Source organism: Taudactylus pleione, unplaced genomic scaffold, assembly GCF_031769625.1.
Source record: "Taudactylus pleione unplaced genomic scaffold, aTauple2 ptg000393l, whole genome shotgun sequence".
In the NCBI taxonomy this organism is placed as follows: Eukaryota; Metazoa; Chordata; class Amphibia; order Anura; family Myobatrachidae; genus Taudactylus; species Taudactylus pleione.
In genome coordinates, this window is record NW_028284794.1 from 9811343 (window position 1) to 9827676 (window position 16334).

General features: G+C 47.3%; 1 protein-coding gene across 1 annotated transcript; it reads left to right on the forward strand.

The window, feature by feature from the left end:
• Positions 1-5121: 5121 nt before the first annotated feature.
• Positions 5122-14577, forward strand: LOC148507470 (histidine N-acetyltransferase-like). The gene is made up of 3 exons (XM_088446052.1): positions 5122-5289; positions 12745-12969; positions 13879-14577. The coding sequence occupies exons 1-3, from the start codon at positions 5122-5124 to the stop codon at positions 14575-14577; spliced, it is 1092 nt and encodes a 363-aa protein (XP_088302178.1).
• Positions 14578-16334: the final 1757 nt, after the last annotated feature.

The window sequence follows — 16334 nt, forward strand, 5'->3', positions numbered from 1 at the left end:
AGTTCAATTGGCAACTCAGATGAAATGAGCTCAGCTAATTCTACAGCTAGAACTGCAGCACAAAGTTCTAGCCTGGGTATGGTATGCTCTGGAAGTGGTGCTAACTTCGCTTTGCCCATGACAAACCCAATATGATACTGGCCTCTAATATCCACAGTTTTAACATATGCAACAGCGGCAATTGCTTGGATTAAAGCATCAGAAAATACACATAGTCTCTGGTTTTGTACTTCTGTAGTAGTCACAGGAGCATATGAACGTGTAATATAAAGGTTGATTAAGGTGGACAGAGAACTTTTCCACTCCCCCCACAAATCTCTTTTCTGAGAAGACAGTGGCATGTCCCAGTCAGATGACTCGCAGGTTAGGTCTCTGAGCAAGGCTTTACCTTGGATAGTGACAGGAGCAGCAAATCCTAAGGGGTCATACAAGCTGTTTATAACAGACAAGACACCTCTGTGGGTGTAAGGTCTTTCCTCATTGTTCACTTGGAAGGTAAAGGAGTCAGATTTTAAGTCCCATAAGAGTCCGAGACTACGCTGAGCTGGTGGAGAATCGGTTCCTAAATCTAAATCCCTTAAGTCACTGGTATGATCTTGAGAAGGGAAGGCTTCCATCCCTCTTTTAGTGTTGGAAGCTATTTTGTGAAGCCTGAGATTAGAGCAGGCAAGTATTTCCTGAGCTCTCGTGAGGAGGCTGATTGCTGTCTCATCCATTGGCATAGATTTTAAACAGTCATCTACATAGAAATCTTTTTCCACAAGTTGTCTAACATCAGAACCATACTCTAGCTCGCCCTCTTAAGCTGAACGTCTGAGTCCGTAGATGGCAACTGCAGGGGAAGGGCTGTTACCAAAGATGTGTACCCTCATGCGGTACTCTGCAATATCTTTAGAGGGGTCATTGTCTCTAAACCAAAGGAATCTTAGGAAATTCCTGTCACTTTCCCTCACGAGGAAGCAATGAAACATTTGTTGAATGTCAGCTGTGAAGGCAATAGAGTCCTTACTCCAAGAAGTTTGTTGTTAAGGTCTGGTTCTGTCAGGAGAACATCATTTAAGCAGATGCCTTCGAACTTGGCACTGGAATCAAACACGACTCTGATCTGACCTGGTTTCTTTGGGTGGTATACTCCAAACATTGGTAAGTACCAGCATTCGTCTGTGTCTTTAAAAATGGGAGCTATCTCAGCATGACCATTCTCAAATATCTTGTCCATGAAAGAGAAGAAGTGATCTTTCATTTCTGGTTTCCTGTGAAAGTTGCGTTTTAGTGACGAAAAGCGTTTAAGTACTTGTTCTCTGTTGTTAGGTAGGCACCGTCTGTGTGTTTTAAAGGGTAGAGGTGCAACTCAGCTGTTGGCATCATCTTTGACAAGTTCTCTTTTGATTATTTTCAGGAATAGATTGTCCTCTGTGGACATTGCCACTTGGTCATCCCTTTTTGTTCTTTGAAAGACTGTGCACCCCAAATGTTCTTGGTAGCTGTCACAGATGTGGTTGTCACTAGGAGAGTCTATGACAGTGCAGTGTGGTAGTTCCTTTATGAGGAAGTGGTTGTGACATGGTTGAAATAGAGAAAGGCGCCCATTTTCTAATGTACAGGTAAGCATGCTATTGACAGTAGCTGGTTTATGCACATTTTCAAGACATACTTCTCCTATTATGACCCATCCTAGGTCTAATCTTTGAGCATAAGGAGCATTGTGTGCACCGTTAATCTGACTTCTGCCATGGTGGACTCATAAGATACAGTATCTCTTCCAATGAGTAGAATTATCTGGGCTAGTGGGTGCAGTTCTGGTATCAGATGTGCTATACGTTTCAAATGTGCATGATGGATATCTGCATCTGGTGTAGGGATTTCAGACCTATTATTGGGGATCTCATTGCATTCAGTTTGCATTCAGTGATAGTGGGTAAGAGAAGGCATGTCTTTCTGTCTATGGACTCGACTTGATAGCCGATTGCTCTCCTCCCCATTGTCTCAAAACTCCCTGCACAAGTCCTTAGGGGGTATGGAGTACTGGGTCCTTTGATGTTAAAGGTCTCAAAGAAGGTTGATCTGGCTAGAGACTTGTTACTTTGATCATCTAGGATTGCATAAAGTTTGACAGCTTTCTGTGGTTGGCCATTGGGGTAGACTCTGACTAAACAGATTATAGAGCAAGATCTGCTGCTAATAGTGTCTTTGCAGACTTCAGTACATTGTGAAGTTATCTCTGGTATGACTGCAGTAGTGTCTCTTTGCTCCACACTGAGCTCCCCGCCATGCTCTGTGTCACCATAATTGTGTTGTAAAGTCAATGGGGAAGGTCCAGGGTGTAGAGCTGTGTTGTGTTCTGTGCTGTGACATTCTATGCAGTTAGCACTAACCTTACAATCCTTGGCAAGGTGGGTTGTAGAAGAGCAGCACTTGTAGCAGATGCTGTTTTCTCTCAGGAATGCTTTGCAGTTCTCCAAAGACTTTTCTCTGAAGGCTCTACATTTCAGGAGAGGATGCGGTTTGTTATGCAGAGGATACTGCTTGGCAGGATCTTTATCTCTGTTTTCTTGGCGAGTAGAATGTGTAGACCTGTGGGAAGAATCTGTATAATGTACATTAGTCTTGTGAACTGCGACTGACATTTTGTTGGGGTTAGGTAGAATAGGGGTTGAGCTAGTCAGAGTAAAGGCAAAACTAGGATCATTCCTGGTCTTAGCTTATTGGTGCACGAAGTCCACAAAAACAGAGAATGGTGAAAATGGCACGTTGTGCCACTGCTTATATTTGGAACCATGGATGACCCATTGCTCCTGTAGATTGTAAGGTAGCTTTTGCACTATAGGGTTAATGCCTCTGGCTGTGTCGAGGAAGGCAAATCCTGGTAAGTCTCCCTCACACTTGGTTGCCTGAAGCTCTATTAATAGGTCACTTAATTCTCTTAGTCTCTGATAGCTTTTGTTAGGTAACCTAGGGAAATCATCAATTCTTTTGAATAGTGCATTTTCTATTATCTCTGGTGAGCTGTAGCACTCATTTAATCTATCCCAGATCATTTATCATTTTAAGGCCATTCTCAGGGTGGTTAATATTGATCACTCTTAACCTTCTAGCATGTTCAGCGGATTCATTCCCAAGCCATTTAATTAAAAGGTCTATCTCTTCGCTATGTGAAAGGCCTAACCCTCTTATTACATTTTGGAAAGAGGATTGCCAGGATCTGAAGCTCTCAGGGCGATCATTGAACTTTGAGAGCCCTTCTGTGACCAGCTCACAGTGAGCAAGAAACTTGGCAAAGTCTAATGTGTCTTGATTGGCTCTAGGAGATGCTGTTTGTGCATTAACATGGTAGGTAAATGGTGCGTGGTCATATCTATTAGGATTGTATGGTACCTGTTGGCTTGTATCATACCACTTTTGTGTACAGGTAGTTGTGCCTTTGTTGTAGTTTGCAGATTCAGACACCTGGTGTGGGGGAGAGTTATCCCTCATGGGTTCCCTGTGTCTAGAATTCTCTTGTTTGCAAGTTTGCAGTTCACTGTTGACTAGTGGGGGCGCTGCATAGTATGTTTGGCTTATTTCACTGACGAAGTCTGAATGCATGCTTTATACTGATTGAGGTTTGCTACCCATTTTGGATGCTTGATTGACACATTCTGATGTGTGTTGCAATGAATTCTGCGATCCAAGCTCTGCGTCAAGCACATTGATCCTCCTTAAATCGGGGAGTTCTACAGACTCTAAGAACTCTGCTTCAGCTATAGGAGCTGCTGCTTCCTTCTTGGCAGTGAGCTTCCCACTAATTGCTTCTAGGCGGTTTTTCTCTATACCTCTTTCTGCATCCAGACGTGATCTCTTCATAACTCTTTCTGCTTCCAGACATGACCTCTCCATATCTCTATCTGCTTCCAGACGTGATCTCTCTATTCCCTTCTCTGCTTACAACGTGATTTTTCTATTTTCAATTGCATCTCTTGTTCAGCAAAGGTGGCCCGCACTTTTGCAGCTTCCGCTTTTGCACGTGCAATTATGGCTGCATTGCTGACAGATAAAGATTTGGAGGAACTAGAGACTTGGGACCTTGTTTTGTATGAAGATGCCGTTTTCTGTGACATGATGATGGAATGGAAATGCTTGACTGTGTAGAGGCTGCTGTATTGCAATGTGCAGGTAACTGAGCTGACACTGTAGCAGGTCTCTGAGTAGCCTTGGGACTGTTGTTAGGCTGTTTGACTGTGCAGAGACTGTTGTCTTGCCATATACAGGTGGCTGTACTGACAGTGTGAAATTCCTGTGTAGTCATTGGCGATGTTCTAACATGTTTCGCTGTACCAGATGACAGTGTTAGGACACCACCTTTACCTGTCAAGTGACCCCACCAATAGCGGCATTGCTATACCAATTACCCTGTACCAACTTACCGGATTGATTTCCACTGGGACTCTTTTTTTTTTGCATCAATTGTTTCTCCACATCCTGGATCTCAAGAGAGGTATACACCGTGAACTCTGGAGGACTCCAAGTACAGCATACCAACCGTGTATGTAAATAGGAGCATCCCTCTATCGGTGCCAGGAATGGTAACTATACTATGAACAGTTCTATACATGACTGACACAAGTGTCATTTGCTGACTATTGACTATCTATACAGGACAGTCCCAGTGAATATTTATGCAAATGTGATTCATTGCCTATATGGTCACCAGCCCATCTGGGAGTATTATAGGAACAGGCATTATATTGGTGTGGACTCACATCAGGGTGCAACATTGGTTCATTTTTTTATTTCTTTTTATCTGTTTTTCGTACTGAATTTATATTGTGTTTTTGCATATCATATTTTATTAAAGCAACTTGAGTTGTTAATGAAAAAAGTATCTATTTCTGAATATCCATCATCAGTGCTACTACGCATCTTGTTTTTTGTAGATTAATTAAAGCTACTGTAATTGCTGACTGTTTGCTGCTATTCTGCCCTTTTGTACTTTGTTCGTAAACACTTTCCACGGACTTTTATAAGCTGATCATGCTTCATCGAGTGTAATGTAGGGAGTGGCATGTTCTGAAGCTTTGCACTGTTATGCAAAATCCTATCTACCTTTTCAGCTGCAACACTGATCGGACACGTATTTCCAGGATGTCGGAGCAAATAAGCATCCTGCCTGCCACCGCTGAAGACTACGAAGAGTTGATGGCCATCTCTGTTGGAATATATAATGGAACGGACTACCTGCCTTGCACGTACCATGAGTGGCTGGAGGACCCACGAAGGAGGATGTTTGTGGTCAACTGTGAGGGCAAAGTTGTGAGTATGACAAAATGCGATTCGCCTCAAGTTAGACTTGCTGGCCTAAAACGCATTTTCATATACAGTAAATTGGCCTTGGTTTCCATTTATTTATTCCCTGGGATGCTTTATATTGTCCGCCACCACCCCACGTCCGTGCAGCTGTCCGTACCTCATCTGCAAAAAAGTATTGGACCCTGGGCAAATGGGCATTAATTATTTCAGTTTTTGATATTTTGTATTGAGGAGAGATATAAAGTATGGAGGTTCCTCATCGCTGTGTATGACGTATGTGATGTGCACACAAGGGTCTTGCCGGCAGATGAAAGTGCATGGATGGGGAAGCCTAAATCATGCTACTTGTAGCCTGTTTCATCACCGTTCTATGGGCCTTATTCAGCGTGCACTGCTGAACGCAGATTTCCCGATGAACGGGAATCTGCACATGTGCGTGACCTGTCCTGCGCATTTGCAGAACGGGTGGGTGACTCCGCACGGAGACTGGCAGCAGACTGTCAGTGATTGACAGTCTGCCGCTCCCATTTGAGGGTGGGAAGGAGGCGGCAATGCCCTCCATTTGCTGCTGGTATTTCCCCATATAGGTGATTTATCTTTACATTAATATCTGTTCATTTGCCAAAAATGTAACCGAGAAGATACAGAAATAATTACCACCCATGTATCCTACCAGTAACAAAGCATGAATATGGATATAGCCTGCAGTTATGTCCCCCCGCCCCACACAGATGTTCTCCCATTCTCATTAGAAGTACAGATACAGACAGGGCCACTGAGATTTCAGGCCTTGATACTGGGAAAGTTGTGGCTACTACCGGGGTCACGGTAACTTCCTGTCATGCTGAATACTTTCATGGTGCATGCTGCTGTGTACCGGCGGCGTGTACACGGGTTGGAGGGGCATGGTCGCAGCATGCCAGGGGTTTGGTTAGGCCTCTGCAGCAGTCCCTGGCCCTTACAGAGACCTGGGTAATTTGCTCCTACTTCCCCCTACCCCTCTCGGTGACCCCAGATACAGTACAGATGTAGCAAGCAGTAACATGATGCCCACAGCTTCATGCTGCCATTACTGTAGTGCGCCATTGTGCTGCATCCTATCGTGTTTTGTCTCTAAGAAATTGTGTAACATTCATGGGCATATTTATTAATGATCGTATTTCAGACCCGATCTCCGTAAACTGATATTTATGCAATTCACGGCAATAAGAAATGATATATATGGCCCAAATGTACCACATGCAGGGGAGGAGCCCGTCCTTGCGATGGGTTTGGAGTGAACTGACCACATCAGCAGTCACTTTACTTCTATATCGGGACCCCCACAACGCTACTGTGCATGCAGGGTCTACAGAGCAGGCATGTGCGGCGCCCTTTGCTGGCGAGGGTTTTTTTTTTCATTGGGGGGAAGGGTCAAAGAAAGTGTTTTTCTTTTTGTTACACTGGAGTCCTCAGGGGGGAGTGCTCCAAAAGGAGCTAGTTGACCTGGAGCCGGCCCTGCTTAAAGGGTACAACAATATCCTAATTTAAGAGGACCGTCTCACGGAGCTACGGTTGGCATGTTCACCCTGGGATCTTTGATGGCATGTCCATAGCGAGCTGGTGATGCAGGCAGTGAAGGCAGGTGCCCCTGGGAAGTCAAAGGTGTTTTAAGATGAGGGTTGAATGCCTACTGGGTGCATAGCCCCACACAGGGGTGTTTCTAGAGAGGAGGGGGCCCGTGTGCAGTCTCCAAAATGGGCCCCCTCCTCTCCGCCCGGCGCCGGCAACACACTGAGCTGTGCGTGGCCAGCGTCAGAGTTATAGACTCTGGGCACTAGAGTGTGCCTAGAGTCTATAGTGTATGCACAGGTCACCGGGAAAATGGCAGTGGCGGCCATTTTTCCTGTATTGCGCATGCGCAAACGAGAGGAAAATGGCCGCCGCGGCCATTTTCCAGTCGTTTTACAGCGCCGGTCCCCCTGCCGATGTGGGACTTCGGAGAGGTAGGTAATATTATGGGTGCAGGGTGTGCAGTGTGGGGCCCCCCTGGACCCAGGGGCCCGTGTTCCCCGCACACCCTGCACCCATTATAGATATGCCCCTGGCCCCACACCTACTGTTATGCAGCCATAATCCCAGCGTGTCACAGCCATAGGTCCATCCCCAGAGTTTCATAATGCTGGGAGGTATGTATGCATGCTACCCAAAATGCAGATGCAGAAAATAAACACAAAGGCCATATTTATATGTGAAAGAGATACTGCTGTATTGTATCATTTTATAATCTTACTTCTAGAATGAACACGAGGTTCTATTCGTACAACGGGCACCAAGATCAGTCTCTAATAAAGTGGAAAACACTACAGCAGACATTCACAGCCCCCGTTCTGGAGCGCACATTACATTTGCAGTATTCTAGTGGTCACACAGGTTACTAATACCCCTTTTCCACCTAAATTCCGGGTCTGACCCGGAGTTGGAACAAAGGCCCTCATTCAGAGCCGTTCGCTATTTGCGGTCGTTCGTTCAAAAACAAGGGGTGGCTATTCAAATGATCCGTTCGCAAATTGCAATCTGTTCACGCCTCTAAGTCTGAACGAGCGAGCAAAACATACGCTCGTTTATTTGTTAAAAACGCCCCCTGGCCGCTCGCACCATACGTCATGTCCGCTATTTATTAGATTAATCGAGTACATCGACCAGCGTATGAACTGCTCGCTATTCTTGTGGTTGGTGTTTGCTACCACAAATTTGCGAGCAGTTCTGGCTATAAAATAACCCAGTGACGTGGTCAATGACGCTGCTGTATTAATTATGCACACCCATAATACGCCCGTTTTGACCTTTAAGCACGCCTGCGTTTGGATCTCCACTCCCCATTTTCAAGCACCTTCCCCTGTTACCACCCACATACGCCTCATTCTGTCACTCAAAATAGCAGGCACTCGCTATATAGCGTACAAACGATTTTCGGCCGCACTGACTGGTTCGCGCATGCGTACTAAAAACCGTACGCATGCGCAGATGTGCAAACATCGCTCGGAACGAGCGTACTGCCGCTAACGAGCGGCTCTGAATGAGGGCCAAAGTTCCTATCCGGATCAGACCCGGAATTTTGCCGGCGCCGACTCAAGATATTCCCGAGTCAGCGCCGCTCACACCGCAGTCGGGTCTGCATAGACCCGGCTTTTGCGGAGTGAAAGTGGTCGCTTGGAGATGACGTCATCTCCAAGCGCCACTGAAGCCGGACCAATCGGCCGGCTAGCAGCGCACTCCAGGTCATCGTGACCCGGAGTGTGCTGTTCTCATAGCAGGGTTTCACGGGCTACGCCCGTGTTAAACCCTACTAGTAACCTGGGTTGGATTGCCGGGTCACTCGACCCGGCGATCCAACTCTCTCCCCTTTTACACCAGGGCGCTGCCCGTTATAACCCTTCAAAAACCCGGGTTTTAGCTCCGGTGTAAAAGGGGTATTAGTAATTCCCTCGGAGGCTAGATAGTAAAGCTTCTATTTTTAATGCTTTTGCAGCTACATTGTGCAATATGTACAAGAGAACACATCCCTGGTGATTATACCAGAGTGCTGTCCACCAACCTCAGGATTTCCAGTCACTCATTCACCATTGTTTTCTTATTTGGGGTCATCACAGGACAGCCAGTGACACATTAGTTATAAAAAAGAGATACACAGACATTCCTCACTTAACGACTTCCGTTCCTACATTCCTAGGTCGTTAAATTAATTGGTCACTAAACGAGGAGCCAGGAGGTAATAATTTTTTTGTATTTTGAATAAAGAAAAGGTCTAAAGGAATATCAAACTTGATACTGTAACTGTTTTACTCTGCATAACTCTTACATACTGTACAGTACAATTAAAGTTATTAAATAAAGACATTCAGAATAACATTTTAGTAATTGTACTATGGGCTCCAGCTGGTCAGAGTGCTGGTCGTAAGTCCGAACGGTTGTTAAATGAGTAGGTTGTTAAGTGAGGAATGTCTGTATTAGCTGTCAGGGGCGTATCTACCCTTGGCCAGGATCGCACTTGCCAGGGACGCCAGCCGAGGAAGGGGCGCCACTCGGCGGTGCCACCCGCGGCCAAGGGATAGAATCACATAGTAGTTCAAACAGAACTACTTTCAGATTTCGTATCTCCTATCAACGTACTGGGGTATCATGGGAGCTGTAGTTTGAACCGGGCGCTCAGCTCGTTACTGGAGGCCACCGCCTGCTCATGAAGAACTACATTTCCCAGAGGCCTCCGGGCACCGCAGCTCGCTGCTATCTGGTGCCCGGCTCACAGGGGGATGGCTAAGCGGGTCTCCTGCTCCGCTCATAATACAGGTAGACTGGAGGCTGCAGGAAGATACAGCTGAGAAAGAAGGGAAAGAAGGCAGCTTTCAGGTACAGGCCCTGGGCCATGATGTGATGGGATAGCGGGGCTGGGATTGGGGGGTTGGTGTCTGCGGCAGTGCATCTATCTCATTACCAGGCTGTATTGCTTTATTGCTCTCTCTATATGTATTACACCCCCCTCACTGACTGCTACTTTATCCCCCCCCCCAACAGACCACTGCTCCCCATTCCTCCCCATGTAGGTACTATACCCTCTATCTCCCCCCTTCTCATTGACTATCGCTTCCTTCGGGGGAAAGGGGGTGTTCATCCCTATGTATGTGCTATACCCCCTCCCCTCCATCGACTGCTGCTCCCTCCTGAGGGGCTTTATTTCTCACAATGTAGTTACCCACCTCCTACCTCCTCACTGATTGCTGTTTGAGACTTTTATCCTCCCCATGTATATATTATACCCCTCCTCAATGACTACTGTTTACTCCTGGGGGGATTTATTCCCCTCTCTAGGTGGTATGTACTAATCTGTGATGCCATACAAACTGCTTATTATCTGGTACATACACTGTGTGTCGAGTATCGTGTATCAGGGGTACTACTGTGTAGAGTAACGTGTATAAGGGGTACTACTGTGTAGAGCAACGTGTATAAGGGGTACTACTGTGTAGAGTATCGTGTATAAGGGGTACTACTGTGTAGAGTAATGTGTATAAGGGGTATTACTGTGTGTTGTAATGTGAATAAGAGACATTACTATGTGGTGTAATGTGTAGAGACACTACTGTGTGGTGTAATATGAATAAGGGACACTAGTATGCGGCATAAGGTAAGTAAGAGACACTACTGTGTAGTGTAATTTGAACTTGGGAAACTATTGAATGGCAACGTCCCTTCCCCACAAGACCATGCCCATTTTTCAGACCGCGCTGTCCATATTTACAATATGAGGGGGCGCCAGTTCCTTCCTTTGCCAGGGGCGCTCGGACCCCTAGATACACCCCTGTTAGCTGTGGTTGGATTGTCACTAACTAGTATTAGGTAGAGAGAATAGGTCAATATGATATTCATCACACACCAGCAAAGCACTACCAAAAGCAGCGAGTACTTAAATCGCCATTGTGCATATGAAATCATTCTAGATTAAATGAGGATGTAAATCCCCATGTCATGAAGCGTTAGGAGCAGGCTTCCCACTAAATCCAGACACTGGGGAGCTAGAGAGACAGAAGAAGGCTGGCTTGAGCTGGAGAGACACTGGGTGGCTGGATCAGTAGAAATACAGGGAGATGAGGCTGGAGAGACACATGGGGGGAAGTGACTGGAGATTATCCACAACTGACAGGTTATTGGCACATTACTTAATCCTCTGCCCCCTCAGCTGTGCTACTGCGCATTTTACTGTAATCAATTTACTGTATATTTTTCTCCTATTTTGTAAAGATCACACTCCTGCAATATTGGGCGTCAGTATGGTATCTGAAAATAAAGAAAATACACCAGAATTTATAACGGGATGTAGTTTATATCCTAGCTGTTGGTATTCCAGCGCTCAGAATGGCGGCACCGGAATCCCGACATCAGTCAGTAACCCGGTGCCAGCATCCCGACGGTTAGTATTGGGGTTAGGGTTAGAAACTAGGGGGAGGGTTAGGCGGGGGGGGGGAGGGTTAGGCACTAGGGAAGGAGGGTTAGGTTTAGGCTGAGGGGAGGTTAGGTTTAGGCTGCGGGGAGGGAGGGTTAGGTTTAGGGGTAGGGTTAGGGTACTTAGGTGTCAGTATCGGTGGATTCTGACCGCCTGGATCCTGGGTGGCGGCATCCCGTACTCAACTCTTTATAACACCGTGTGACTCATCCAGAGACGGATGCAATTGCAATTTGTGTCTTTTTTCCCCTGAAGTTGAGATTTTTGTCAACGGCATAGTGTTGGAATAGATCATGAAGGGCTACCGGGGGAATGTAGCCAGACACCACAGGGGGGATAGCCAATCACCACAGAGGCATGGCTAACAATTACCAGTCGACTGTGCATTCGGCACGGTTTTGCTGTGCACGCGCCAAGGTACCTTTGATATGCCGCTTGCTGTGAGGCTTACTTTGCAAAGTGATTGAGTCAGGGAACATTTGTGGGAGGTAACGGGGAGTGGCGGTAAACACAGGTGTGTCCTGGCCATTTACGAGGTGTGCCGTAGCCTGCGTCTGCGATCACATTATGCAGTAGAGACTCCTCAGTTCAGGGGGTCATTCTGTGTGACCACAGGGCTTAGCAGATGGGCGATTATTGAATGAACTGCGACAGTGGTTGAGTATTTGTACGCACTTGCTTGGATCTGCGAAACTGCCGCTGATCGTTTCAATACATTTCCAGCCGGCTACGGCATCACCATATTTTCACACAGCAGCTGCAAATGCATTAGTGTACATCTCTGAATCAGGCCCTTAGCCCCAGGCCCGACTGTATGGGATTTTTTTCTCATACCCAGGTCTGCCTACAGAACTGAGGGGGTGATTCAGCTGTTGTTAGGAGCTGCAATAGCTGTAATATAGTAATGCATGATACCTCCTGCATGCATTACTGATCCGAGCTGCATCCTTGGATGCGTCTGCTCATCAGCGTGTCCTTTGACCGGGCTGAGTTGCCCCATGAGGTCTTGCGAGCCTGAGTTGGTCTGAGTTGACCCATGAGGACTTGTGGGCCACTTTTGGTAAGCAGAACTGGCGCTGCGGGATGAACCACAGCGCCAGTCTTGCGATGGAGATCCTGGCCTCTTCCCTTCCCCACCAGTCTGCCAGTGGAGATCCTGGCCTCTTCCCTTCCCCACCAACGGCGGTGACCCGCCTCCTTTTTGGGAAACGGAGGCCCTCGCTGCCTCCTCCCCGTCCAGAAATGGAAGCAAACTGACAATCAAAGACAGTCTGCTACCACTCTGTGCACGATCACTCAAGACCCATTCTACTCATGTGCAGAAAGGGACCTGCACACTCGCGCAGATTCCCGATCACCGGGAATCTGCTTTTAGCACTTAATCAGGCCTTAAGTTACAGTTGAATTTTATAATGTGATATACAGTGGTGTATTTTATATGGTTGGTATATGTGTCTCACTGAAGTCCTTTCCCCCAGGTGGGCTTTCAGTCGTTCTTGCTGGTGGATGGTGGAGTTACTGTGGTGATGGAAGGTCTTCGGGTGGCCCCCTGGCTGAGAGATCGTGGGGTGGCTGGTGTCATTAAAAAATTCACCATAGACATCCTGCGTTCTGACCACCCTGAGGTTAGAACAGTCCGTCTGACCCGTGCAGAGAATCCTCCGCCCTCCCTACTAAAGAAGTACACCCTGATCAACACCAAGGTTACGGTCATCTCCTTTTCTCCATTCTCTCTGCGTATACATAACTTAGCATAGGCTGCACTTCCAGTTTCCGCATAGTATGTCTCTGGCCAAAATGTCAATATTAAGTCGATATGAGAATGTTGACATTTAGCATGTCGACAGCAATGTAATGTTGATATTGTTGCAATGTTGGCACTGTCTTTTTACTGTCTTTCTATCCCTAACTTTAACCCTCATGCCAACCCTAACGGTAACCTTAATGGTAACCCTAACTCTAATGGTAACCCTAATCCCAACAGTAACCTTAATGCTTACCCTAACTGTAACCCTAATGCTAACCTTAATAGCAACCCTAACTCTAATAGTCCCCTAATGCTTACCCCAACAGTAACCCTAAACCAAACAATAACCCTACTGTCAACACTTAGACAATGTCAAAGTTTTCCAAATCAAATGTCGACATTAATGATGTTGATATTTGACTCATGTCAACATCATGAATGTCGTCCTTCTCAAGTTAACATTGTGACTGTCGACTTGGTGATTGCATTCCACAATTCCACCTAAATACCCACAACTTAGAATACGGGTAAATGCTCTGTTACTACCCAGTTATGCCCTCGCCGCCGATAGAGGAGATGCATCCTATAGTTGGTCATAGTCACGTATGCCTAGCTATGGAACATGGGCAGTGATAAAAATCGCCATGTCCATCCGCAAAACAGAGAAGCCTGCAACTCAGACTCCGCCCCTTTGTCAGCACTCATTGAGGCTTTCCTCACCAGAACGTTCTCTTATATGCTATGTTCACCAAGCTTGCTGTGCAATATCTTCCATAAAACCAGTCCTTTATCTCTTCACATTTACTTGCTCCACACCCTATGACTGACGTTTGTTCTTTTACATCTTCACCATGTTCCCCATTAGGCTGTCATTTCGGTGCTCCTTCCCTTCGACCAGCTTGAAGCATCACTGAAAGTACTGGAAAGTCGAGTGGGCCAAGTGGAAACAACCAAAAACCACTCTGTCCTTGGACCTACTGAGGTGCTTAATCTTTTTGAGGATGCTAAGATTGAAGAGCTGCTTCCTGGGAAGAGACTGATCCAGGACTGGCTTCCGCTAACTACCCACAGGGCTAACTTGGAGCTACTTCTAGAACGGGGGATCGTTTGGATCTACTCCCACCAAAGTGATCTCATTTCTTCCCCCAATAATAACACGAATAGTGACCCAAACAGCTCTCAGTCCAGCCATGAACACAGGGAGGTCACCAAATTTACTCCTTCATCTGACTTCGCATCTACGAATATTCCTGCTCCCCTTCTCTCGTCAATAAATTACTCTTCCCCTGCTTTCCTCAGTCTTGGCAGTCCACCATACCCCGTTCCTTTAGCAGAGGGCATGCACGTCTTGGAAATTGACCTGTTTGGAAATGACCCAGCATGCGCCAAGATCCATGTCCTACAGCAATTACAGAAGGGGATCCAGGCTCTGCCTGCAAAGTGTGATATGATTTTCGGCATGTATGCAGAAGAGAAGCTGCGGCCTGAACTCAACAACCTGTTTGAAGGGTTAACTCCATTCAACCGAATGAGAGAACAGCTACTGCTAGAAATGAACATCTAGGGGTTTTACTGTCAACTTGTGAAGACCATCTGTATAACTCAGAAATTTATTGTGCAGGATCTATGGGTACAATAAGGTTAAAACATATGTGCTTGCTCACAACATAGACAATATATCACCCTTTAATTGTACAAAGGTAGGTGAAAAGTAACATATTTACCTACTTTTGAAATTAAGTTACAAACCCATTTATCATTCATGTAAAGCGGGAGACATCACTGATATTTCTTGGTTACAATTCTCCCCTGAAAATTTCGACTGTCCCCATACTTGAGCGCTGGACACTGGGATGAGAATGCGGACAGGGAGAGCTGGACACTGGGGAGAGGATGTGGGCAAGAAGCGCTGGACACTGGGGAAAGGATGCAGACATGAAACACTGGGGAGAGGATGTGGGGAGGGATAGCTGGACACTGGGGAGAGGATACAGGCAGGGAGAGCTGGACACTGGGGAGAGGATGTGGGCAAGAAGCGCTGGACACTGGGGAAAGGATGCAGACATGAAACACTGGGGAGAGGATGCGGGGAGGGAGAGCTGGACACTGGGGAGAGGATACAGGCAGGGAGAGCTGATCACTGGGGAGAGGATGCGGGCAGAGAGAGCTGGACACCGGGGAGAGGGTGCGGGCAGGGAGAGCTGATCACTGGGGAGAGGATGCGGGCAGGGAGAGCTGGACACTGGGGAGAGGATGCGGGGAGGGAGAGCTGGACACTGGGGAGAGGATACAGGCAGGGAGAGCTGGACACTGGGGAGAGGATGCGGGCAGGGAGAGCTGGACACTGGGGAGAGGATGCGGGCAGGGAGAGCTGTACACTGGGGAGAGGATGCGGGCAGGGAGAGCTGGACACTGGGGAGAGGATGCGGGCAGGGAGAGCTGGACACTGGGGAGAGGATGCGGGCAGGGAGAGCTGTACACAGGGGAGAGGATGCGGGCAGGGAGAGATGGACACTGGGGAGAGGATGTGGGCAGAGAGCGCTGGACACTGGGGAGAGGATGTGGGCAGAGAGAGCTGGACACTGGGGAGAGGATGCGGGCAGGGAGAGCTGGACACTGGGAAGAGGATGCGGGCAGGGAGAGCCGGACACTTGGTAAATGATTCCAACGAGGAAACTGGGGAGAAGTGGGCAGGGAAAGCAGGGAGCATGAACCCTGGGGAGAGGATGTGGGCAGGAATATCATAGAGCGTGGACACTGGGGAAAGAATACATGGAAGGGGGGGGAGCAGACACCTGGCAGAGGATGCATGAGGGAGAGGGATAGTTGGGGAGAAGTGACACAGACAGCCCCATAGACATAGATCAGAGTCACCTGGAGCCGGGAAAGAAGCGGCATCAGTGAGAATGTCCCCTGCAGACAAAGGGACAGACCCCTGCACTCAGCACCAGTGCATGGCTGTCAGTACAGATGAGACGGGCAGCGTGATGCTGGTGAGCCGGCTCCTGCAGTGCTGGGTAGAGGTGACTGGAGCGGGCAGCGGAGGAAGCAGGGGAAGTATCTCACACTTCCGAAAAGCCATCTCCGCAGAAGGAGCAGATTTCTGGAAGTGATAGTTTAGTAAAGGAGGCATGATAAATGCCTCAGATATTTACACTGAACTTGCTGTGAGTTCAAAACAGAATTATCACATGACATCATTTTTATCTTGATGAATAGGCCCCAGGCTGAGAGAATATTGTTTCCATTCTACTTGTTTCACGACTGTAGTAGATGCATGCAGTGCAGATACACTTTTGTGGTGTCACAGGAGGTCTGGTA

Bases quoted from the DNA above. Each gene is read 5' to 3' on its own strand.
- LOC148507470 (XM_088446052.1), top strand. From the start codon at position 5,122: ATGTCGGAGCAAATAAGCATCCTGCCTGCCACCGCTGAAGACTACGAA. The intron at 5,290-12,744 runs GTGAGTATGACA...CCTTTCCCCCAG, and splicing joins TCAACTGTGAGGGCAAAGTT to GTGGGCTTTCAGTCGTTCTT. The intron at 12,970-13,878 runs GTTACGGTCATC...GTTCCCCATTAG, and splicing joins ACACCCTGATCAACACCAAG to GCTGTCATTTCGGTGCTCCT.